The sequence below is a fragment of the Danio aesculapii genome, chromosome 4 (assembly GCF_903798145.1).
Source record: "Danio aesculapii chromosome 4, fDanAes4.1, whole genome shotgun sequence".
NCBI lineage: Eukaryota > Metazoa > Chordata > Actinopteri > Cypriniformes > Danionidae > Danio > Danio aesculapii.
In genome coordinates this window covers 41568284-41593764 of record NC_079438.1, presented here as the reverse complement: position 1 = coordinate 41593764, position 25481 = coordinate 41568284, and the positions used below count along the sequence as shown (strand labels likewise).

Here is a 25481-nt window from a genome sequence, read left to right as displayed (position 1 = left end):
ACCATTCGGAGGATTTAGCACATTTAGATTATTTATGCTCTTTTGGAGTCAAACACTTGAACAAAACAATGCTTGAACAAAATTTAAGAACTCATAAAAACATGATTTTTTAATACCTTTTAAGGTCCTTAATTTTCACAGTTAATGGTGAACAGTGAAGAGTTAATGTGACTTTTTCAGTTTTATATGGTTCCTTTAACAGCAACAATGTTGAAATATAATTAAAATATAATCATTTAAATAGACTTCAGCATTTATTTAGTTGTTCAAGCATAAAACAAGATGAAGAGCTGTTTACATGTACGTGCTAGTGCAGGAACTCCATTGAAAATACTGGTGTAAAATAAATGTTGATATTTTAAAGACATGGCACGGAAAATGTAAATTAATGCAGTGCTTCTGGTACACCCTGAGACCCACTTTATATTGTATATCATTCAGGCTGTAAAGATTGTTTATTTTGAAAGAAAACAGACCACCAATTTTGTAACTGCAAACAGTTTGCCTGAAGCATTACTGAAAATGTAAAAGTCCTTCTGCACAGTTCTGCATATTTCTCCTGCACCATGTAGTTAATGATGAAGGAGCAGATTAGGTGACCTATCAGCCTGCGCGTGCATAGTTTCATGGCAGAAATTTCATTAATTATGTATTTATGACTCTTAAAAAGTCATGTCAATTTGATTTTAAGTGAAGTTTCATAAACTAATTTCGAGAGGAGCACGTGATATGATTGAGCATGTCTGGCCACTCATCTGTAATCAGTAATTATCCAATCAGAGTGATCCTAGTTTACTATAAATGGATCCTTTTCTCCCTACTGTTCTATCTTCGTTTGGAAAAATCCCCCCTTCCACCCCATCTCCTCCTTTTCCTCCCTTTTCTAAAGGGGGAGCTCTCGAGACCTACCTGATCTCGGATCTCCTGATATGCTTATCGAGCCCTGGGCTCAAATATCTCCGAGCTCAGGGTTTTCTCCCGGGACAGCATGCCAAACCTGCTTTATACGCCAAGCATATCTAAGTGGGAACTCTTGAAATGACATATTTTTATTTATACTTCACAAAGATTTGAATGGAATGCTAAATAACACATAGATTGATTTAAAATGTAATATTTAAAAACCGTTTTCATTATTTTACTATTATTATTAATTTAATTATTCAAAGTTTTAAGAATGATATCTGTATATGTACTTGTTTGTTTTGTACTTTTTGATAAGCATTTAAAATTTTGTCACCTTTTTTGCTGTTCATTGTAAGCTCATGTAGTTCATTTCCATTAGATAAAAATGACTTATGTTATTAAAATATTTTTTTAAATAATGTAAACAATTGTTAATAAACGCTAAGTAGTTTTTAATGTTATCTGTAGTTAACAAATGGTATGTGAAGCATTACTATGTTACCATTTATATATTAGTTTTTAAATTCATACACTTTTTTTTTTTTCTATTATTTTTGATTGCCACTTTGAATCCATCCAGTGGTAGATGATGATAGAAAATTCTCTTTATTTTCTTATATTTTCTTTATTTTCCTCTTTTCTTTATCAGAAAAATCTGAATCAGTATACAGAAATAATACATAATGTTTTAATGAAATGTAGTTTTCATAAAATAAAATAATTTGTTATTAATACATGCTGTATTTGCTATTATCATTAATATTACCCATATGCATCACTTCACGACTTTTTGAACCTAAAGTGAAACCTGTTGTTTCATTCTTGCATTACCCTTTCCTGTTCTGATCATGTGTCGATCTTGTTTTCATACTATCATGTGTCAGTCACAAGCTGACCTGCAACATTCAAAACCAGTTTGTGTAACACTCTTCCTCTTCTTTCTGCCCTCAGCTGATCATGCTGAAACGACGGCTCTTCCCAAGACGCAGAGTCAGCAAGGACGCAAACCCAGAGCGGGTATGACCTTTCCCCAGAAAACATGAAGTAGTGGAGCCGTACTTGAGTCAGACTAGCCCCAAATGGAGATGTTGGGATGAAGCTTAAAGGTACAGGCCTCCTCCACAAAGGGGCATTAGTGGGACACACAGACACTCCACATGGCGTATTGAATGTGAACTCAACTCAATGGCCAATATTGAGTGCGAGTTGCCATAAACCCTGACTTAGGATTTTTATTTATATGGGAAACTTAAGGGTAAAAGTATTACCCAGCAGTCTCTTTATCCGGTCTTTCCTTCCTCATTCTTACAGTGCCTTTCTTTTACACATGAATGAAACTGGTTCTTTCTGTCTTCTTTCATCTTTCGGACTCTCTAAATTCTTTAAAAACCGAACAGCAAGCTTGATATCTATCAAAAATGGAGGTATTTCCTTCTCTTTTTAAAAGCATGCCATTTTTCTTTTTGCTTGAAGTCCTTCACGTGATTGTCTCTTAGCGGGACATTAAATTCTGACTTTGTCTGAAATTCAGATGCCACCATGTGTGTGGCCCTCATGTGTATTGATTAACTGCTCACCTTCAGGTGTCTTTTAAAGGGATTGTTTTTTTTTTTTTTTGGATAAACAAGTTGCGACTACTGACCCCAAACTTCAGGGCTGACAAAACACGATGAATAATCATGTCGTTCTGGGATCAAGTTCCCTGTTTACTTTTATTTATTGGGTTATGAAAGACACCATCGTAATATACAAGCGTATCTTTGTGTTATTTTGATGGTCAAATTGTTTAAGAAAATATCTTTTAGGTCTTTAAATTACGCTGATGATTTGCCACTTTTTGTGTCAATCTGAAAATGTAAGCAGAAAACGGTGCCTCTTATTTGTTTTTTTTTAATTGTTCGAGCAAAGTTTGATAATGAACGTTACTTAATCTGAATGCCGTACCATAATGAAACAGCCAAATCTGTTTATTAATTAAAAGTCTTTTAAAATCATGACTGCTTTGGTCTTTTGAAATCTCCCCGACTGGGCTCAAATTGAGTCCTATTTTTTTGGATGTTATTTGAGTGTCAGTTACAGGAACACAGTATACCGCTTCAACTGACGTGACAGATGCTCAACGATGGCCCAGCTTTTGATTGTCGGCTTGTCATGTCATGACCTTTGCAGTGTGTTCGAAAACTTAAAGCGGTGGTATGTAGAAATCGTTTGTTAACCTTTAGAATCGCTTGTAATTGGCGACACCGGTGGCCAATAAGTGAACTACAGCCAGCAATCTATTGCAGGTGTTCAAACTCATGCACATGCGATGTCCAAGACGCTAAATCTAACTTTATGCCCAGGTTTCAAGTTACAAATATGTTGGAAATTGTATTATTGAACATCTACGGTAAAAAAAAACAACAAAAAAAGGGTATATTAAAAACTTTATAGTGTTTATTATTGACGACAACAGTGACTGGTCATGACAACAGTGGCTGGTTAATATTAGCAAAATTATTATCATGATTTTTAAGCAATTCAACCATGTAGTTTCACCTTGATTTCGAGTTAGCTTTACTAGACTCAAAGCTGAGTGAAGTACAGTGAATCCAATTGCAGTTGGCGACACCGGTGGCCATTAAGTGAACTACAGCCAGCAATCTATTGCAGGTGTTCAAACTCATCCACATGCGATGTCCAAGACGCTAAATCTAAATCTATGCCCAGGTTTCAAGTTACAAATTTGTTGGAAATTGTATTATTGAACATCTACGGTAAAAACAACAACAAAAAAATGGTATATTAAAAACTTTATAGTATTTGTTATTGACGACAACAGTGACTGGTTAATATTAGCAAAATTATTATCATGATTTTTAAGCTCTTCAACCTTGTAGTTTCACCTTGATTTCAAGTTAGCTTTACTAGACTCAAAGCTGAGTGAAGTACAGTGAATCCAATTGCAGTTGGCGACACCGGTGGCCATTAAGTGAACTACAATACATTGCTGTATTGCTGGTGTTCAAACTCCTGCACATGCTATGTCCAAGATGCTAAACCTAATAAATCTAGAGTAAAAAAATATGGTATATCAAAAACTAGGTATGTCATGGCCTTCATAGTGTTTGTTATTAACAAATAGGGATGCAATGATTGACTGATATTACTATTAACCACGCTTTAATTCGTCACGGTTATTTAATAGTAAAGGCTTCTCAACACCGTGTTTTTGCACAGAACAAAACTGCTGCAACTAAACAAAGTTATGCCAACTGTGCACTAGTTTAAAGTTTTAAGCTTGTACACTGAGGCTAACACCCACACACACTGGATTAACTATGGCTGAGGCTATTAACAAGTTTATTTCCAGTAGAAGCGTGTGGCTAGCACGCAATGGCGTAACAGATGGGGGGTCTCCATCCACCCACAATTGCCAGTGTAAAATTATTGCTTATGGTTTATTGCCAAAAACGTTTTTCTTATTTATTTATATTTTTCTTATTATAACTTTTTCAAACTTTTAAGTCATTTGCTGTTTTTCACTTGTTTGATAACAGAGGTGTCACTTTAAATGGCGTAGAGTGGGATCAGTTTTTTTATACGCAGTGTGTTGTCTGTCAGCGCTTATACATGCATTCACTGATTCAGAGGTTGCATATGAAGGGCGATGATCTACACACAGCTTTAATGGAAAGAAAGTGAATGCAGGCATTTTTATATTAATTTCAACGTGCTATTAAGATGTAAAATATGGGAGAAACACGGGAAAATACTAATAGGATGATAGCGGGATAGAATGTTAAAACACGAACAGGAAGTGTTTGTCATATTTGCGAGATAACGCAGAACATTTTTGCGATATAACGCAAAAATTTAAAAAAAAAGTATTTTCCTATCAGTTTTTTTCTCCCACGCAGCTTTTTTTTTTTCTTCCACCCATAGTGGAATGTATACATATATATCTATATCTATCTATCTATCTACATATATATCTATCTATATATATATATATATATATATATATATATATATATATATATCGTATATATATTTATATATATATATATACAGAGAGAGAGAGAGACTAATATTACATTTGAAAGTAGTACTTTAATAGCAATACACTTTAAGAATGTTTGTTTAATATGGGTTGTATTCCACTGTATTACATAGACAGGCATAGCCATTTGAGTTTTGAATAAGCCAAATAGGCTCAACTCAACCTGTTTACTGTAGTAAAAACCACTTTCTATATTCAAGGGCATTTTTTGTTTCCATGTAATAAATAAATAAACTGCCACTTTTATAATTAAATGACACACATATTAATATATATTTTTAAACTTACAGGCTAATTCACTTATTTCACGATCTGAATGATAATAATAAATAAGAAGTATTTTATTAATACCAGACAACACTTGATGTTTCTACCTCTGTCAGTGGTTAGACTCTGTCAGTCTCTAAGTGGTTCTGTCACTGTTTAATCCTTCCTGTGCAAGACTGTATGATATAGTTAATGCCACACAAACTGTAAAGTGTTTAATATTGGTAGTTCATTTTGAAATAAAAACAGCTAAATGTTCGTTAAGAGTTACATAATTATTTATTGCTGGAGGAAACAGCTGTGCTGATAAGATGGATGCAGAGAAAAGACTGCTCCTCCGTGACATTGAAATACCAGTGAAACAAGGTTATCTATATCAAATAACTGCAAATAAGCAGTAATTATAACAGTTTATCGATAAACACACACCTCGTTCTCTTACTGTCCACGGCTGTGGTTTGCGGATCAAATGAAAAACAAAAGACGGGGAGGAGCTGAATCTGCCGCCGTTTTCATATCAAATTTTAAAGGGACTGAGGCAATAATTTAGTGTACAGTTTATGAGCTAATCGCAAAAGTTTTAGGGGGGCTGAGTAGAAATACTACAGCCCCCCTAAAATAGGCCTAGCAACGCCCATGCCTCAGACTATAATCGTACAACCAATATCTATAATTGTTGTATTCCTATTAACGACAACAGTGGCTGGTCAATACTATCATGATTTTTAAGCACTTGGATTATGTAGTTTCTCATTGACTTTGATTTAGCTTCACCAAACCTGAGTGAAGTACAGTGAATCCAATTGAAACTGAAATGGAGCAAAAATTGTCGTTGGCATCATACTGCCCCGTAGCGTTCATTTTACCTAGAAACTGCAGCCTACAAAAATGTAAAGCATATATTTCCACTGAGCCTGTTGATATGATCGTAGTGACGTGGATATGTTTGCAAATCACCAGCATCATGTTGTAGTTTTAGATGCTTGTTTCCAAGAGGAACCTGAAACACAAAGGAACTGGACTGTAGACAGTGCTCTATTCAAATCACACAAAATTTATTGTTTTTAATTAGCCCTTTGGGAGGAGATGATTCTAAGCATTCAGAGTTAGTGCATCATAAAACAGGCACACAAGATCAACACCCCCACCCCAAAAATCCCTCAAAACAGAGCGAAAGGCAACAGTTTGTGCTCCGTTCACTGGAAAACGGGGATGGTGTGAAGAGCCGTCTCTGTTTTCAACACACAGCCACAATCCTTGACAATTAACTTCAATTAGTATGTTTGTTTTAAACCGGCTTGACTTAATTTCACACTAAATTCAGTCAGATTATTCAAATAAACACATACACCGTAATCACTGGACAATCACTAAACCTTTTACACCTTCAAGCTACAATGACTGTTTGGGCAAAGTTATTTCCTTCTGTATCTTAGTTTTCATATAAAGTGTTACAAGATCTACAAATAGCTGCTTTTTTAACAGTAGAAACGGTAAAAAAAAACCTCCTGGGATATAAACCATTGGCAGTTTGTGACTGTATGTAGGTCTTAAAAGCTAATTATGTTCGTAATACTTCTCTCTTTAGTACTTTGAGAAGATCAGATGTATAAAAACACGGGCTTAAGTAAAATAATGGATATTATATGATGTAGTAAATAGACTGGGTTCAGATTTCCATTAGTTGATGCCCAAACTGCTGTTGTAGCTTCCCTTTTGTTGTGAAAAATTGACATTATCAAAAATGATACACACACTCTATTTATATTCACATTTGTGAAACCAAATTATTTCCTGGATGATTTTATTCACTATATTTTAGGTTATTTGTCAGCATCTTTATCTTTGACCAATTAGTTTGAATGAGAACTATTTAAGAAGTGATTTTATGCCAACTTTAACCAATTCAATTTAAAATTGATTTCCCAACCAAATTCCCTCTGTATCCTTAGAAATATTAATAAATGTATAGTGCGTTCCTACACAGAATAAACCCTTTTAAGGCAACACAAAAGCCGCCTTCAGGCCACCTTTCGTACATCGTGTCTAAACTCTTCCTTTTCATCCAGTGAGATGTTCTAGTGTACAATAGTGTGGAGCTGGTTTTTCTAGAGATGGTCTGGTCAAACCTGGTTAATTGTTCAGTTGTGTTAGTTAGTCTTTGTGGTGACGCTGTCAAGGCAGTCGTGGTTTTGGTTGTTGGAACTCTCCTGCTCTAGTTTGAGAAGCGGGATGATGTCTTCATCCTTAGATCCCGCTTCCTCCTCCCGCCGGGCAAATTGTCAGTCTTTGTGCGCATGACCCTGTGGGGAGATGCTGAAAACCCGGATCCGTAGATGAGAGGCGATTTGCAGACATACGGCTGTGCAGTAACGCACCAGATCCACCAGCGACAGCACCTAAACATTATATCATTGGGAAGAGACGGTTTAGTTTAGTCCAGAAAAGGTACTTTTAGGGCTGCACAATATTGATGATATTGTGATATTACTTGGTGTAATGTCAATTTGTTGATTTATAAAACATTTTTTAACGATATATATATTTATACTTAGACTATCAGTCAAAGTGATTATCAATCGATCTAAATACATACACTCATGGCCTTATTACATCTCTAGCAGCTTCATATTTTGAATAAATGTTCTTCATATTTTGAATAAATGTTTGTTTATTTAATGAAATATGAGTGACCCTATTTAGTTTCACCACAAATGTCCGTTATAAGTGGAGAGGCTTTGGAAAAGACGTTTCCGTGATTCCTAATTTATATATAGCTTTATGGAATATATATTTCACCTTGTATTTCATCTGCAACAACTACTATGTTAAGCCATGTTTGGTCAATAACTCTGCGTAAAAGACCTGTAAATGGCAAATTAACCTGCTACTGCTGCTGCTTCAGTATGGTAGAAAAGTAAATGAAATATGAAATACATGTGGATGACGTGGCAAGCTGATTGACCGAGCACATAACTAAGCAACATAACTGTCCGTTAATGAGGAAATAGTATGTCCCAATCCTTGCATACTCTTCTGTTACGCACACTAAAGTACATACTTTTTCTTTACAAAAAAAGTACATACTTTTAGGACGTAGTACAAGCAGGCGAATTGGGACACAACATTAGTAAGCATTAAGTTGTCGACAGGGATAAATATACCTCAGATGTGCATTACATTGTAATAATTCGACAGATAGGAATCAGTTATTCAGCTTTTACCACTGTTAACACATTTTCGAGACATTTGTCAGGTTTTTGTCCTCAAACAGCTCCTGTGTGTAATATTAGTTTCTTAAGCATCTCATCCAAAGCTGTTTTGTTTTGATTCTGTTTTTGATAAATGTAGGTTGTGATATAACTGAAATAATTAAGCGCAGGGAAATGGAGAGGTAATGTAGTCAAGACTAGGCATGGGCCGGTATAAGATTCTGACGGTATGATAACCTTGGACAAAAATATCACGTTATTGTGGTTACTGCTCTAAAATATATTCTTTTCAAATGTCTGGGTAAAAAAAACAACATTTTTGAAAGATTGAAAATATTTTAAAGCAGTAAACATGTCAGGCTAAATAATAAAATAAATCATAGACTTCTGCTTTCTTCATTAGTTACAAAAACACTTGATTTCTTTACAATTAAAACCGACATTTTTGGATATCTTTTTTGCTGGAGATACTGTTGTCCTAAAAAACAAAAATGTAAATAAAAAATCTTCCACATACCTTAGGAACGGTTTTACAGAAAATTTTGAAACCTTGACTTTTCCAAACCGCGTTCTACCTTGAAAATGATTATCGTGCCATGCCTAATCAAGACCTGACTTAACTACTATAGCTGTGCTTTTATCTGAAAATAATCCCAAACCTCAGAATGTTCATCAGCCATTAGTCGTTCTAATTCATGAATATATAAAACTAAACTGCATGACGCACAGTAGAGTGTTTTAGACATTAAAAATAGCGAATAAGAAGTGATATAATTTACTTTAAAATGTACTTCCATCATGTGCAATGATATTACGGATTGATTACTTAATCAGGTTTTGCAATCTGATTACATAATCCAGATTATATGTCATATCCAGATCATATATGGTCAGGTGTAGATGGGATACAGCTGTGGATACTCCCATCAATATAGCATATTTTTTGTGCCACTGTACAACAATAATAATTCATATTTTTACATTACTGTGAGGGTTGGGTAGACGTAGATGTAAATAATATACAATTTTATGAATAATATAAATAATTCACATTAGAATTACGTTATGTGAGGGTTGGGTTAAGGTTTGGGGTAGGGGTAGACATTAATAAAATACAATTAATGGGTAATTTAATAAATAATACATTAAAGCTGTGCTCAGTAGACTTTTCGCCCCGTAGACTTCTATTCATTGTCATGCCAACTTTCTTTTTTAAAACGTCTAATCATGTTGTTTAATCCTGCCCCTTTTCACAGCAACGTACAACAGAATTTAGCATACTCAAACTCTAATGTTACTGTGGCTTAATTCTTATTATCTTCCGGCTGCAGCTGTATCCCTTCTAGCAACAACCACCATATATCACACAAAAAGTAAACATCAAAATGACAGGTAATTGACCTACTAATGGTTATAACTTACCATCGCGATCCAAAGCACGATGTGTTCGTCAATGTAGCTGTTGAAATACTGGTTAAGGAAAAGCAGTCCAGGACCGATGAAGGCCGTGTCTTGAAGATGAAGCTCACTTTTGGTCATGTGGGCCACCTGTAGAACAAAGCAGATCTTGAAAAACACCCTGACGCACTGTGGATGGTTCACATTTTAGGCTTCAGCAGCACTCACCACTAGCTTATTTGAGATCTTGGCGATCACCATGCCAAACGTGAGGACGTAGAGGCAAGGATGGTGCTCGAAAAGCTGACTGGACGACTTTTTAAAGATGATGAAAGCCAGAGTGAGGATGAATCCGATGTGGAGACCAGGAGTCAAAACACTGGTGTCCTGAAGAAGAAGCAGTTGATCTGTTATTCTACTCTCTTTTTTGCGTTGCATTACTTTAGATTTTGCAATGGACTGATCGCATGAAGAACTTGCAAAAATAATGTAATTATATAAACAAGGAAAAACAAGCTTTTGAGTCAATTTAGCTCTTCAGGCTTTTCATTTTTCAGTCTAATGTAAAAAAAAACAAACACTCAAAATATACTTAAGTGTTTCTGTTGCCATCCATTATCAATTTGTCCCTATAGATTCAATTACAATACTATGGAGGACCAGTAGTGCTGGTTTAAAATAAAATGAAGAATCAATTAAGCAATTAATAATTGAAGCATAAAGATGTATTTCAATCACATTTGAAATGCACAAATAAATAGACTTATTAAAATGTGTCTATTTACATTGTTTTAAATATCACCTAATAAAGCAACAGAACAATGCATTTAAAAATAAATTTTAAATGTATCAATAAATAGACTATTTTAAAACTGTTTATTTAATTCATGTTTTAAAACGCAGATTAATCAAACAGTAAAAAAGTATATTAGTAAATCATTTTAAATGCTCATTTTAAATAGCTTTTTAAAAAAGCACTTAGCAAATGCTTTTCTCTCTTGATTTGCCACTTGGTTTTTTTTCTTTTGCCACATGCTTTTCTTCAGTTGAAAACAAACTTTAGTCTCAAGTTTAGCTAAAGCCTCTCTCACTTGTAAATAAAACACACGAAACAAGTGCTTTTTTACAGTTTGATTAATCAGCATTTTAAAACATCAATTAAATAAACAGTAATAAAATTGTCTATTTGTTTATACGTTTAAAAATATATTTAATTGCATTGTTTTATATATTTAAATGCATTGTTTTATATATTAAAATGCATTGTTTTATATATTGAATTGCATTGTTTTATATATTTAAATGCATTGTTTTATATATTTAAATGCATTGTTTTATATATCAAAATGCATTGTTTTATATATCAAAATGCATTGTTTTATATATTTAAATGCATTGTTTTATATATTTAAATGCATTGTTTTATATATTTAAATGCATTGTTTTATATATTTAATTGCATTGTTTTATATATTAAAATGCATTGTTTTATATATATAAATGCATTGTTTTATATATCAAAATGCATTGTTTTATATATTTAAATGCATTGTTTTATATATTTAATTGCATTGTTTTATATATTTAATTGCATTGTTTTATATATTTAAATAAATTGTTTTATATATTGAATTGCATTGTTTTATATATTTAGATGCATTGTTTTATATATTAAAATGCATTGTTTTATATATTGAATTGCATTGTTTTATATATTTAAATGCATTGTTTTATATATTTAAATGCATTGTTTTATATATTTAAATGCATTGTTTTATATATTTAAATGCATTGTTTTATATATATAAATGCATTGTTTTATATATCAAAATGCATTGTTTTATATATTTAAATGCATTGTTTTATATATTGAATTGCATTGTTTTATATATTTAAATGCATTGTTTTATATATATAAATGCATTGTTTTATATATCAAAATGCATTGTTTTATATATTAAAATGCATTGTTTTATATATTGAATTGCATTGTTTTATATATTTAAATGCATTGTTTTATATATTTAAATGCATTGTTTTATATATTTAAATGCATTGTTTTATATATTTAAATGCATTGTTTTATATATATAAATGCATTGTTTTATATATCAAAATGCATTGTTTTATATATTTAAATGCATTGTTTTATATATTGAATTGCATTGTTTTATATATTTAATTGCATTGTTTTATATATTTAAATAAATTGTTTTATATATTTAATTGCATTGTTTTATATATTTAAATGAATTGTTTTATATATTTAAATGAATTGTTTTATATATTTAATTACATTGTTTTATATATTTAAATGCATTGTTTTATATATTTAAATGAATTGTTTTATATATTTAAATGAATTGTTTTATATATTTAATTACATTGTTTTATATATTTAAATGCATTGTTTTATATATTTAAATGAATTGTTTTATATATTTATATGAATTGTTTTATATATTTAAATGCATTGTTTTATATATTTAATTACATTGTTTTATATTTTAAAATGCATTGTTTTATTGCTTTATCAAATGACATTTAAAATCACAATTTAAATAAACAAATTTAAATATGTTGATTTATTTGTCCATTTAAATTGTGACTTATTCATTTTTTGTGCTTCAATTATTAAATTGATCATTTGATTATTTGTTTTATTTCTAACTGGCGCTCCTGGTCCTCCGTACAATACATTTTAGAGGCAGATTTTCCAAAAAGCTCTCCTGCACTATGTCATATTGCCATACAAAGGTATGGTGAAATAAATAAACAAACACAAAAACTGGGGAGAATCAGTTTCTTTTTACACTTGCCAGTCAAATATTGCTGCATAAATCTCCTCTTCAGCAGAAATGTTTTATGTTTATCTATATTCTGAATGCTGTTACAGAGGAATGTTCATGTACAATATGCCTGATTGTATATAATATTTTATACAAAAAAAAAAACATTTATTGCTGACAGTGATAAAAATCCTTGACTGCATGTCACAAAAATAACTATAATTAACTAGAATTTTGAACATGGCTTTCATGTGGTGATTCAACAGTATGTTTTGATTCATGTTTTCAATATGCTTTCATTGTGTTCAATGTAATCACGGTTGGCGCATGCAAAATAGCTCATATTTAATTAATGCATCATTTGCATATTTAAACATTATTTTAAAACATTTGACAACTTTATTAAATTCAAAGAAATCGTGATTCCTAATGCATTCAATCACCTGGTGAAATACTGCATGGTGATTAATTATATTTGAAATTTGAGTTCAGATGCAAAAACGTCAGATGCAAAAGTGCCATCTTGAGTATTCTTCTACAATGCACATTTTTCTCTGCCTCCTATGTTTATGTTCAGTTATTTCATGTAAAAATGGATGAAAATAACCTATTTTTTACCATAAAAGTGAAATTACTCAATCAAGACATAAGAACCTGAGAAAAATGCTAATTATAGAAGAAAATTTCAGATGCACTTCGAGGTTTTTGCATCTGAATTCTTCATTTTTAGTTTTTTAACCCTATTCCTCTGCTCTGTCTTGCCTGAGGAAAAGCAACTGCTTCAAAGAGCTCCATAAAATGTGCACTTACTGCAACAGTTGAGCCATTTTTGCCGACGCCGCCGTTCATAATAACAAAGAAGTAGTTATAGGTTGAATACAGGAATCCACCGATGATGCCAAGAATAGGAAAGGTTTGCAAATTCACACCAACAACTGGCACCTGAATAAAAGAATGAGGATGGCAATCTCTTAATTTGACAATAGCTGTTATTTTGTGTCTCATGAGCAAGGGATGCTGGGAAAGGAGCGGGGCTGAAGCTGTGAGCATGCTTTACAATATGGGAAGGTTAGAAATGTCATCTGCTTTCTTTTTTTTTTTTTTTTTTGCAAGATCATGTCTGTAGATGGAGACTGATAGCCGTGGTAGCAGCTTTTACTGTACCTATATTTACCTGTTCTCAGACTGTTTGTCCTCAGAGAGGAGGCAGAGAGTAAAAGACAGAAGGTCTACTTGAAGAACACACACTTTTTTCAGCTTTTCTTTTACTAAATTAATAATACAAGTGTCTGTGAAACCCTTTTTAATAAATTACCTGACACTGTGTACACTGGAAGTGCCAGATTATATGTCCGTTCGTAATTGACGTTATATAATCGACATTGTATTAAATCATATTATATTGTCTTATTCATGTTATATTATTTTGTTTTATTTTATATTGTTTTATATTATTAATAATAATTATGATAAATGATAATGTATCAATTATTTACCTAAAAGTATTGTTATTAGTATTATGAACAAACATGTAAATAAACATAAACTGAAATTTAAAATTATTATTTATATTATTATTATCATTATTATTATTATTATCATTATGATTTGAATAAATCTGTAAATAAAACTAATTGAAAAAAAATTCAACAAATATAAATGTAGAATTATTGTAGTGTATTATTATTATTATTATAGTGTTAGTATTGTGAGTAAACATGTAAATAAATGAAAACAATATAATTAAAAAATAGAAAAGTTACCTAAACACAGTAGTGAAAGTGATATTGCGAATAAAAATATGAATAAAAAATATTAGATTAACCTATATTATTACTATAATTGGGGTTGTTGTAGTTAAAACATTTCAAATAACTAGCTCTAGTGAAAGCTCTGTGATTGGCCACAGAAGACTCTTCCAGTGTAGTCAGGGATTATAATGAGAATGAATTTATGAATGTTATGAATAAGGCGCAGCAAATCTGTACTGAAAAAAACGTACCCTCATTTCCCAAAAGCTCACTCCTGTAAATGCTGTCAGTGTATACATGATTATAATAGCAATCTGGACCTCTGTCACGTCAACCCTGCAGAAACAAAATACCATTAAAAAAAAACAACCCATCAAGACAGTTCAATAAATTGAGTCAAATATACTGTGAACAGATGCACTCACAGTCCAAAGCGGAGCGTTCCAGACACGTATGTCTGCCAGTGTGCGCAGAAAAACATGAACATGCCCACAAAGCCACAAAAAAACATCCAGTTAGGATACGCGCCGATCCCACAGCATATACACGATCCCACTGCAACAAACACTACAAGAGCAGTCTAGTTAGAGCGATGGAAATACACATGTGCAGGGGTAAATAATCAAACAGCAAAACCGAGTGCTAATCTGAGTTCAAATTAGATTAGTGTGAAATTGAACAGTAAGTGTGCTGCGTGTCCTCCCAACCGCTTTATTCCCCCCCCCGGAGACAAGTGTATTTTTGTAAGTTGTTGTCAAAGGAAGTACCATGCTTTTTAGAATGCCCGCAGCATAGCAAGGTGCTAAATGTCTGATTTACGCCAATCACTTAGCCTTTTTTTTATATATATTTTCATAAATTGCAAAATCTGGTGCAAATCGGTCTTTAAAAAACATTATTGTGAACAGTAAGTGTGTATTTTTTTAGTTGTCAGTTTCAAGTTACAGCATTTTTTGGCTGTTGTGCTAGATGACTTGATTCTTGACATCTTGTATCACCGTGTAATTTTTGTGTGTTAAACACATCAGTTAAGTGTAGGGGAGCGCAGTGCACAAAGTAACGCAGGGTTAAATGTAACACTGAGTTTTAAGGTATTTGCTCAGGGATGATCATGGCATGCTTCCGAGGTTTTCACCACAGTGTCGACAGACGTCTTCCTGACAATTATTGAAAAAATTCGGCGAAATTTGAATGAGAAACCATTATTGCAACATAAAAGTATTTTTTATTATACTTTATATTTTTTATTTTAAAAAAAATCTGTGAAAGCGTGCATGTAAAATCTTATATTGTTGTGATTGCCGTCTTCCAGGCTAAAAGATGGAACCATTTTGAAAGATGTAAAACACACACAGAGACTGCTAGCCACAGCGGGGTTAGTTGTAACAGGGTGTTACAATTAAGCCACACACTCTTGGACACCAGTTAAACTAACACATTTTTTTATTTATTTTAAGTGTAATGTTGAGAACTTTTTATATTAAAAAATGTTTTTTAATAGAAAATATTGTTTTAATGGAAAAAAAAATATTTGATTGCTAATAATGCAAATAAATGCATTGTATAATAATGGATAAATGGATAATAATGCAAATAAATGCATTGTATAATAATGGATAAATGGATAATAATGCAAATAAATGCATTGTATAATAAAGGATAAATGGATAATAATGCAAATAAATGCATTGTATAATAAAGGATAAATGGATAATAATGCAAATAAATGCATTGTATAATAAAGGATAAATGGATAATAATGCAAATAAATGCATTGTATAATAATGGATAAATGGATAATAATGCAAATAAATGCATTTTATAATAAAGGATAAATGGATAATAATGCAAATAAATGCATTGTATAATAATGGATAAATGGATAATAATGCAAATAAATGCATTTTATAATAAAGGATAAATGGATAATAATGCAAATAAATGCATTGTATAATAATGGATAAATGGATAATAATGCACATAGATTCAAATGTGTTTATCCAATAAACAAATAAATACATAAACATACTGTGCTATGTAGAATTAAAAAAATGAGCCAATTACTGAGGAAATATAGCTACTATTTAGAGTAAATTGGATTTAAATGAATCGTGTGAAATCTGCCTTTTATAAGCATGCGTTACAACTAACCCTCTGACTGTTACAACTTGCCCCGCAGGTGGGTAAATAGTAACATTTTTACTCCTGGCACTTTTGGCAATACTGCACAAAAAACATAGGTCCGGCGATCATAATTCCAGTGCTCATTTGTAGGAGAGGCTTGTGTGTTGTTGGTAAAAAAAATGGTTTGTCTAACCCTCATTATTTGCCCAAAACCAATAAGTGTTACTTTGTGTCCCACTCTCCCCTAGTCTATGTTTTACAATTGACATTTATGTGAACGGCCTGGTGTTTCATACGTTTTTTTTTTCTTCACAGTATGTGCTAAAGAGCAGCTCCCAAAATAACTTTCAGTTGTTTTTGAACTACTCCGTTTGTCCACAAGGTGTCAGTACTGAAAAGAAACAGGTGGCACAAGAACTACAATACTACTGAAGACCAAACATCAACAAGTGCATGTGATTAAAATATACCCACAATTTTTAAAAATGATTTAATACGATTGTAACAGTTAATACTAAAACGGCAGACACCGGACTAGGATAAACCTTACTACCTTAGGTTTAAATATAAGCAGTATAAATACTGATGTTAATATTAAAAATACTTATTAGTACTGGTCAAATCTAATTATGAAAGATTATTTGGCAGTTTTTACCTGTAGAAACTGCATCACAGCCATGATCAAAGAGCTCTCCAAGAGCTGAGCTGCTATTGGTCCGTCTGGCCTGTTTTCCATCAATGGCATCCAGTGATTGGTAGATAAAGAGGCCTAAGGCGCTGAGAAGGAAGGCCCAACCTGGAGCCTTAAAAGGTAGAAAGGAATGAAAACTGGTACACAGGCATTGATCGAGTCTAACTTCTATGAACCAGATGTTTCTGTCGACTTATTGTGGTGAATTTCAGACTGAAAATATTGTAATATGTTAGTGGCCATATCAATATCAGCAGATAAGTGTTATTAATGTATCTTAATCACTCCAATAAGAAAATGAAGTGTATGGTAAACAGATTTTGTCACATGATCTGTATTTTTGTGCATTTTAAGGTTATATTATTGCAGTTTGGTTGTATGTGTGTGTGAGAGAGAGAGAGAGAGAGAGAGAGAGAGAGAGAGAGAGAGAGAGGTGGGCAAAAGAGGATTTAAGATCTAGAATATTTCGAACATTTTTAAAATAATACTTTGATTTATTTCATTTATTAGAAGTTTTAATTGGTCGTCATCTGTTATGTGATCAGGCTCAGAACAATTCATATCAGGAATTGTCTTTATTGGTCTCTATATAGGCTTCAAAATATAAAGAATTATTAGTATCTGCCAAACTGGCATTCCAGAGTGTACCAATGGGTCTTAAATCCTGATTAGTTAAGCAAAGCAACTTTTTTCTGTGGATTAACTTGAGCAGTTGAACTTTTCACACCTAACAAAGTAAATAATGCCTATTTTAACTCATAATAACTTTAATTACTAACAATAATGGAGATCCAGTTCTACTTGTTTGACTACACAAAGGCATTTTTTCCAGAACACGAATCATTTGATTCGTATTTTCTGAGACACCACTTAAAGGGATGATTCACCATAACTTTACTGACTGCTTACTCACCCTCAGGTGGTTCCAAACGTTAGAGTTTTTTCTTCAATTAAACATAAGAGAATATGTTTTTTTAGAAAGCTAAAATCCTGTAGCCATTGACTTCTATGTCACAATTATCAGGCTTGTGTCTCCACTGATAAAGGGTACCAATAGTACCCTTTTGGAAGGTGTGGTGTTCGACAGAAAGTTGTAGTCGATGTCTTTCTTGCTTCAAGTTCACACATCGTATGAGAAGCCCTTCTTACTAAACTAATGCCTTTATATACATAAATACTTAAGTATAAATTAATCTTAATTACTAACCTTTCTATGAACAGGATTTGATTATAGCTGCAGATCAATGATAATTCGAAATGGCCTACTGTAACGACTGCAAAATGTTACCAATTACAAATAAAATACACCCAAAACATACATCTAGGCCTTATTAGGTTTCATGAATGATACGAAACATATACAGTCTGTGGAAACCTCACATCTTTATTCTTCACCAGCACATGGAACCACGTTAGAAAGTAATTCTGTCATTCTGAGTTCATAATAGTCTAAAAGGCGATAATTAAACATGGCAGTTAGGTTATGTATTGGGTTGCTGAAAGAATCATTTGCGCCTTTGTTTTTTCAGGCTTCTGCTTTGTTTTTCCGCGCTTCACTCTTGCATTTCTCCATTTCTGAAAGGATGTAAGAATCCGCACTACTGTAATCACGTCTACGTATCATGAGCTCAAGTTTGTTATTTCAAATATACACTCGCAGAGAGCGCACCCAACCACTCACGCTTTTAGAAGGGCTCGCAAACAACAACAGGACACATGGCAGATTCTGTCCTTCTTGGCTTTCTGGCTGTCCATCAAGACTAGGTCAAGGCTTGTTTGAGCTCGGGGCGACCATGGCTTATTATATGTATATATTGTTACGTTGTAATGCCTCGGCAGTGTATTTAAAAATGGCGCTTCCTTTGTTTTCATTCTCCTGGCTTGTGCATGTCATAGTGACATTTCTCTGTAAACCATTAGCGTTCAGCTGGGCGTCTGGCTCCGCCTTTTGGTACCTTTTTTGCTATGCTAGGTACCCTTTGGAAAGGGTACCCAAAAAGTGTAGTGACCCATACAATACTGTACCACTCAGTGGAAATGGGCCACTATAGTAGTAAATACAGTTACAGGTTTTCAGCTTTCTTTAAAATATTGTCTCTGGTGTTCAACAGAACAAAAAAAGTCATAACAGTTTGAAACGAGAGAGTAAATAGTGACAGAATTTTCATTTTAGGGTGAACTATCACTTGAAGAAGTATATACCTTAAAACTCAGTTTTAACTTGTAATTGTGGATATGCTTGGCTTGTATTTTCTTTCTATGATGATTCACAAACATGGCCACAAAAGTTGCTTTAACAGATACCGTTATCATTCCTACAGTATTTGGACTGTTTTAAAAGAACATCTTCGGTCGTACAAATGATTCAAAGGTAACTAAGCCGAGGGAGTATAATCAAATCATATGTAAGGAAAGGAGAATGTACTGTAGCTACAAATGTGAAATGACTCAATTCCTGAGAGAAGACTGGCGTAACTGTCTGCCCTAGATTGTTGCCTCCTTGGCTTTAATTCTCAGTTCCTCGCCCTAGTTTTTCATTTTATTTTTTATATAACACTAAAACAATAAGATCAGATTTTAGATTTAAGATGGAGTATATTAACTGAAATATAGTAGATAAATGTAATAATAAAGAACGCAAAATACTATATAAAGACATTGTGAAATGCTTTATAATGGCTCATAATCCTGAAAATAGCCACATGAAAAGAGAAACTTTTATATCAAGGACAGATTCAATGTGTCTGTGTGTGTGTGCATGTGTGCGTGTGCGCATGTGCGTGCGTGTGTGTCTGACTGATATGGGCAAAAGTCCATGTGGCCTAGTGGGTCGATTTCCCAGAGAGCGAGAGACTACATGCAGACCATCTGCTTTCATTGCACATTCACAAAACTGAACAGATCCCATGTGTGCGCCTGTGTGTGTGAGAGAGTGTTATCGCAACTCTTGAAGGCCTTCAATGTTTAAAATGACTCTCGCTGTTGAGTCTGTCACTGTGAATGTGTTTTCCAAATCTGTCAGATTGTTATTAGGATGGAACCTGATTTCAGGTCTATGCAGTGACATTGCATGATTATGTACAGTATACTTAATATACTGTATATTGGGGGTATCAATCAAGATGTTGTTGGTATTGATTAGGGCTGCGCAATATATCGTTTTAGCATCGAAATCACAATATTCACATTGCAAAATGTGGAGTCAGGATTATAGTTGATCAGGAGCAGTTCAGAACACATGAGAATTGTTCATTTTTAACCATAATAAAGTGAAAGTTTATCAATTGTGTGTGTGTTCTTTTGTGTGTGTCTTCATTTAACATTTTAAGCAAGTTTAAAAATTTGGGCACAAGGAAATTATTATGCTTGTACCTTTAAGAAAGATTCATTATATTGAATTATTTATACAGTGAAGACTATACAGCTTTATTGTAAATTTAAATTCTTTTAATTTGATACCTTAATACTGTTACACTCCTTCATTTGAATCATTGCTCTTCTGTACTTAACTATGCTAGTAATTTATTATATTTTATGCAAATGCACTCCACTACAAAATCATCCATATCAATCTAAAAATATTAATTCTTTCCAAAATGGAGCTATTAAAATTTATCTGGTGAAATATCGCAATGTAAATAGGAGAAAGTCTAAATATCACAATTTGTGTGTTTTTCTTTTTTTTTTTTTCAATTTTAAGCAGCCCTAGTATCGGCTTTTAATCGTAATAATAAAACAATTAAATACATTTTTCATTCTAAAAGGGGTACTACAACATAAGTGACAAGCATGATATTTAAAAATCAATCTTACTCATAAACTAAAACTTAAAGCTTTCCAGGAAATCCCTTACATGAACACAGACTGTAGATAGAAATGTTTTGACTCATGAAATCCAGAGAGAATCAGCACACGATAGCAAAAATACCATTATCTGTGTACTTCAAGCCATTTTAGTTGTTTTATAAGCATAAAGCACATTTATACTATGTAATAATATATAATATAATACTGTATGTCAGTCACCTTAATCACTGTAGTGTATGGAGTAGGCTTCTAATAATATAATGTCTGCCTTATTCTGTGAAAGATACTTGTTTACTGAAGGAATTTATTTTTCACTGAGGCTGTAGCTGATGCATTTTCAGTGTTTTAAGTGTCATTTTTTCCTTTTGTATGCAGTGGTGCAATGCATTAGCCAAATAAAAAGGGTTTACTTGTTTTTTACTATGCTGTCAATATTTCTATATATAGTACATGGCAAAATTTTGTTTACATATATTATTTTGGCCTTGATAATTGCACAGATTCCATTACTGATCATTTACTGTAAAGCATACACTAGATTTTTAGTATGCACTAAAAGTGGTTGGCAGATAAAATGTTGGCCCAAATTTGTTGATTTATAAAGTCATGGAGAAATATTTATCTACGTCTCTTCTGACATCCTAATTTGGCCTTTTCCTGTACATTTTGGCGACCTTTAAATGCTGGGAGTTGGTAAGATTTTTCAAACTATTTAATGTGGCAAAAATAGTAATGTTGCGGACCACTGATGCAATTTAACTTAACTATTTTATTTGGATATTTTGAAAAATGCATGTTATACCTGTGTTAGCAAAGATGCACTTTCACCAGTTTTCAGTGTCACACAATTTCTCAGAAATACTTCAATAATGACAATTTGATGCTTAAAAAAGAATAATAATCACATAATACTTGATTGGAATTTACTTTAAGTCAGCTGAAATCAGAATTATTAGCCCCCCTTTGAATTTTTTTCTTTTTAAAAAATAATCCAAATGATGTTTCACAGAGCAAGGAAATATTCACAGTATGTCTAATAATATTTTTTCTTTTGGAGAAAGTCTTATTTGTTTTATTTCAGATAGAATAAAAGCAGTTTTAAATTTTTTAAAAACCATTTTAAGGTCAAAATTATTAGCTCCTTTAAGCTAGATATTTTTTCGATTATCTACAGAACAAACCATCGTTATACAATAACTTGCCTAATTACCCTGCCTAGTTAACCTAATTAACCTAGTTAAGCCTTTAAATGTCACTTTAAGCTGTATAGAAGTGTCTTGAAAAATATCTAGTAAAATATTATTTACTGTCATCATGGCAAAGACAAAATAAATCAGTAATTAGAAATTAGTTATTAAAACTATTATGTTTAGAAATGTATTGAAAGAATCTTCTCTTCGTTACAACAGATATTAAAAAATATTAAAAAATAAACAGGGGGGCTAATAATTCAGGGGATAATAATTCAGGGGATTTAATAATTCTGACTTCAACTGTACGTTTTTTATTATAAATTTAATATATATTTTAACATGAATGTTTTACTGTAATCAATTTAAAACATTCTTGCTTAATGAAAGCATGTAATTATGGAGGGAGAAAAGTGTTGATTTTAGTAATATACTATCATAAAATATAATATAAGAATGCATGTGTGTTTCAACTTAAAATTAAATATGAAATCTCTCATACCTTAATTTACTATTCATGATTTATTATTTGTGTAATGTTAAATGAATGTGAAACGGAATGTTGCCTAATTAAAAAATATTTTCACTATATTATATATTAATAAGGCTATTATTGGCTGACTTGACCAATTAATTTAGCCTCTGGTCAAAGTTTGCTCTAAGCCCCCTTTATCTGTGTTCCAGCCTGGCAACAGGTGGGTTAAAGTTGTGCATTCAGCAGCAATCTCCACAACTGCACAGCAATAAACAGAGCAATCTGGACTTTGCCAGTGGACTATAGTCTGTGATTCTGGAAATACGACACAGGGTATGTCCACACACACATATACACAGAGTGATACGGGGTCACTGTGCACCCAGGAATCAGATAGAGAGGCTCAACAGCTAAAATAACAAACCGTCCATGTGATCTGCATGATGTGTATACAGTCAATAAATCTGATAAAGCAGCTGCTTGTTTACAGTGCCCTGAAGGGATAATTCAACTAAAAATGAAAATACTGTCACTTACTTTGCACTCATTTCAAAGCTGTTTGAGATCCTCCCTTCTTTTAATCACAAAAGAATATCATTTTGAAGTATGTTGGAAGCCATTGACTTCCATATTATTCCCTCTATACAGAAATAAAGGTACAAGAGCTGTCACTGGGGTGGTACCTTTTCAAAAGATACACATTTGTACCAAAAGGGTCCATATTGATACTTTAAAAGCATTTATTTGTACCTAAACATTTTAAAAGGTACACTTTTTTACTTTTAGGTACTAATATGTACCCTTAATGTATTAATATGAACCCAAATGTGTCAAATCTTGTACCTTTATTTCTGAGAGTGTACAGTAGATGTCAGTGGCTACAGCTTGACAACATTCTACAAAATATTTTAAATAGGAAAAAATGAAACTCAAAGGTTTGTAACCACTTGAGAGAGAGTAAATAATGAGTACTTTTTCATATTTGGGTGAACTATCACTAGATAGCGACACTTAAAAATACAGGTAAAGGCTGTCACCATCTTTTCACACATGTTGGTGGCTTAAAGGTACATATTGGTGCCTAAATTGTATACAAACGCGAATCTTTTAAACAGGTACCACCACCGTGATAGCTTCTGTACCTGTATTGCTGAGTGTACCACCTCCATGGTGTATTATTTTCTCAATGAACTGAGAAATATTTACAATAAGCGTTACAGTCAAGTGTTGCTGTCCGAAGTGTGGTTGTTTATTTTTAACCCTGACGTGGCAGGGCATTTAAATAGAATGAAACACGTCACGCCGTCACTCAAAGTTTTGCTTGTGCCCGAAACTCACCTCCTCCGTGGCCGTAGGGCTGTAATACACGAGAATGACCGTCGTTATTACGTTAATAGCCAGTCCGATGGTGGTCAGCGTGTTCGGCGCGACCCACGTCGGGATCTGCTGGACCAGCCAGTTCCAGTATATCTGACAGGGCGGCTCGAAGAGCGATCGCCCGGCCGCGCTGTACTTGTGCTCCTCCAGGCGCTTGAGCTGGACAGCGGACAGCGGCTCCGGACACTCGCACTGAGGCATTATGAGCGCTCTTTTGGCAGGGTTAGTGCACGCTTTTGGTCCAAATAACCAAGTGTCCACTTAGAAGAAGGCATTAGAATGCGGCGTTTACGTGTGGAGAGTCATTTTGGGTGAGCGGAAACGACAGTCTCCTCCGTTCCTAATAGTTGAAAGCAGATAAACGGAGAGGAGCAGGAAACTGCAGTCCGGAAGAGGACCGAGCCGGGAAATTTGAACAGCTCCGGTGGCGCGTCTGACCGCCAGGGGCGCCGATTTACTGTCGGTGCTTACAGTAGAGTGTTGTAGCTAAACAACTTTTTGTTTATATTAAATATTAATATTATTCATAAAAAACTTAAATTAAAAGTTAAAAAAATATTACATGTAAAGAAAACAAACCCAAAAGACACTATATGAAACATACTATAGGGATTTATAGTAGGCCTACTACAGTATTTTTGAACCCTACTCTAGTGCAGGAGTTCCCAAACTTTTCAGCCTATGACCCCCAAAAATAGCAATGTCAGGGACTCTTGACCCCCAATATCCTCAGAGTTGGTTATAATTATATAAACCTTGCAGACAATGACACACACCAATAGGTCTATTCATAATTAAATTTTGAAGAATGCCCCTCAGAGATCATCTTCCTTGTTCAGTTGTGGCCTATATTTATTTCTGATATATGTGAATGCTGTAAAGGTGTCAGAAAGTTTAACCTGGTGCCATAAAATTAATGTGCCGTGTCTTTAATATAACAATCACCCCGGGGGTCGCAAAAAAAAAAAAGCCTAATCTCTTTTTATTTAATGCTGTTTTTTAATGTAACTATTAACTACTATTTCTTTCTTCTGTAGGTTATGGATAAAATATGGTAATTGTAACAGTTTAATAAAATAAATTAGATTTTTGGAAATTACCCAGCCAAAACCCCCTTTGTCCCTCGACCGCCACTTTGGGAACCTCTGCTCTAGTGTTGTACTTGAGTTTATCTGTTGTGGTAATTCTGCAGTCGCTATGTTAACAGAACAACTGCAGTAATATAAACAAATCACCCAATGTCGTAGTTTTCAACAACTATATTATACTAAAATACATCAGTTTACTATATTTCAAAACGAAGAAAAGGCATGCTGATATTTATATTAAATGTGGAATGATCCAATTGGCTAACTGATGATTAGCGATAGGGACCAGCTGCGGTCAATCCTATCACATGCTCCTCTCGAAGTTAGTTTGTGAAACTTCACTACAACTAAAGTACACTACAGT

General features: G+C 33.1%; 2 protein-coding genes across 2 annotated transcripts in view; one reads left to right on the top strand and one right to left on the bottom strand.

Annotated features, from left to right (window-relative positions):
• Positions 1-2900, top strand: part of gnptab (N-acetylglucosamine-1-phosphate transferase subunits alpha and beta) — a 40872-nt gene extending 37972 nt beyond the window's left edge. Inside the window, exon 21 of the mRNA XM_056455689.1 lies at positions 1858-2900. Coding sequence (XP_056311664.1) covers positions 1858-1929 — 72 coding nt within the window. The 3' untranslated portion in view covers positions 1930-2900. The remainder of the gene's footprint in view (positions 1-1857) is intronic.
• Positions 2901-6249: 3349 nt separating this feature from the next.
• Positions 6250-24407, bottom strand: chpt1 (choline phosphotransferase 1). Its single transcript, XM_056455688.1, has 8 exons — positions 23991-24407; positions 17145-17292; positions 14791-14932; positions 14617-14701; positions 13425-13556; positions 10054-10212; positions 9850-9975; positions 6250-7614 (listed from the first exon to the last, which is right to left on the bottom strand). The coding sequence occupies exons 1-8, from the start codon at positions 24228-24230 to the stop codon at positions 7498-7500; spliced, it is 1149 nt and encodes a 382-aa protein (XP_056311663.1). The 5' UTR covers positions 24231-24407; the 3' UTR covers positions 6250-7497.
• Between the last annotated feature and the right edge of the window lie 1074 nt (positions 24408-25481).

Bases quoted from the DNA above. Each gene is read 5' to 3' on its own strand.
- chpt1 (XM_056455688.1), bottom strand. From the start codon at position 24,230: ATGCCTCAGTGCGAGTGTCCGGAGCCGCTGTCCGCTGTCCAGCTCAAG. The intron at 14,933-17,144 runs GTAAAAACTGCC...CTGCTCTTGTAG, and splicing joins CTGTGATGCAGTTTCTACAG to TGTTTGTTGCAGTGGGATCG. The intron at 7,615-9,849 runs GTAAGTTATAAC...TATAATGTTTAG, and splicing joins TCGTGCTTTGGATCGCGATG to GTGCTGTCGCTGGTGGATCT.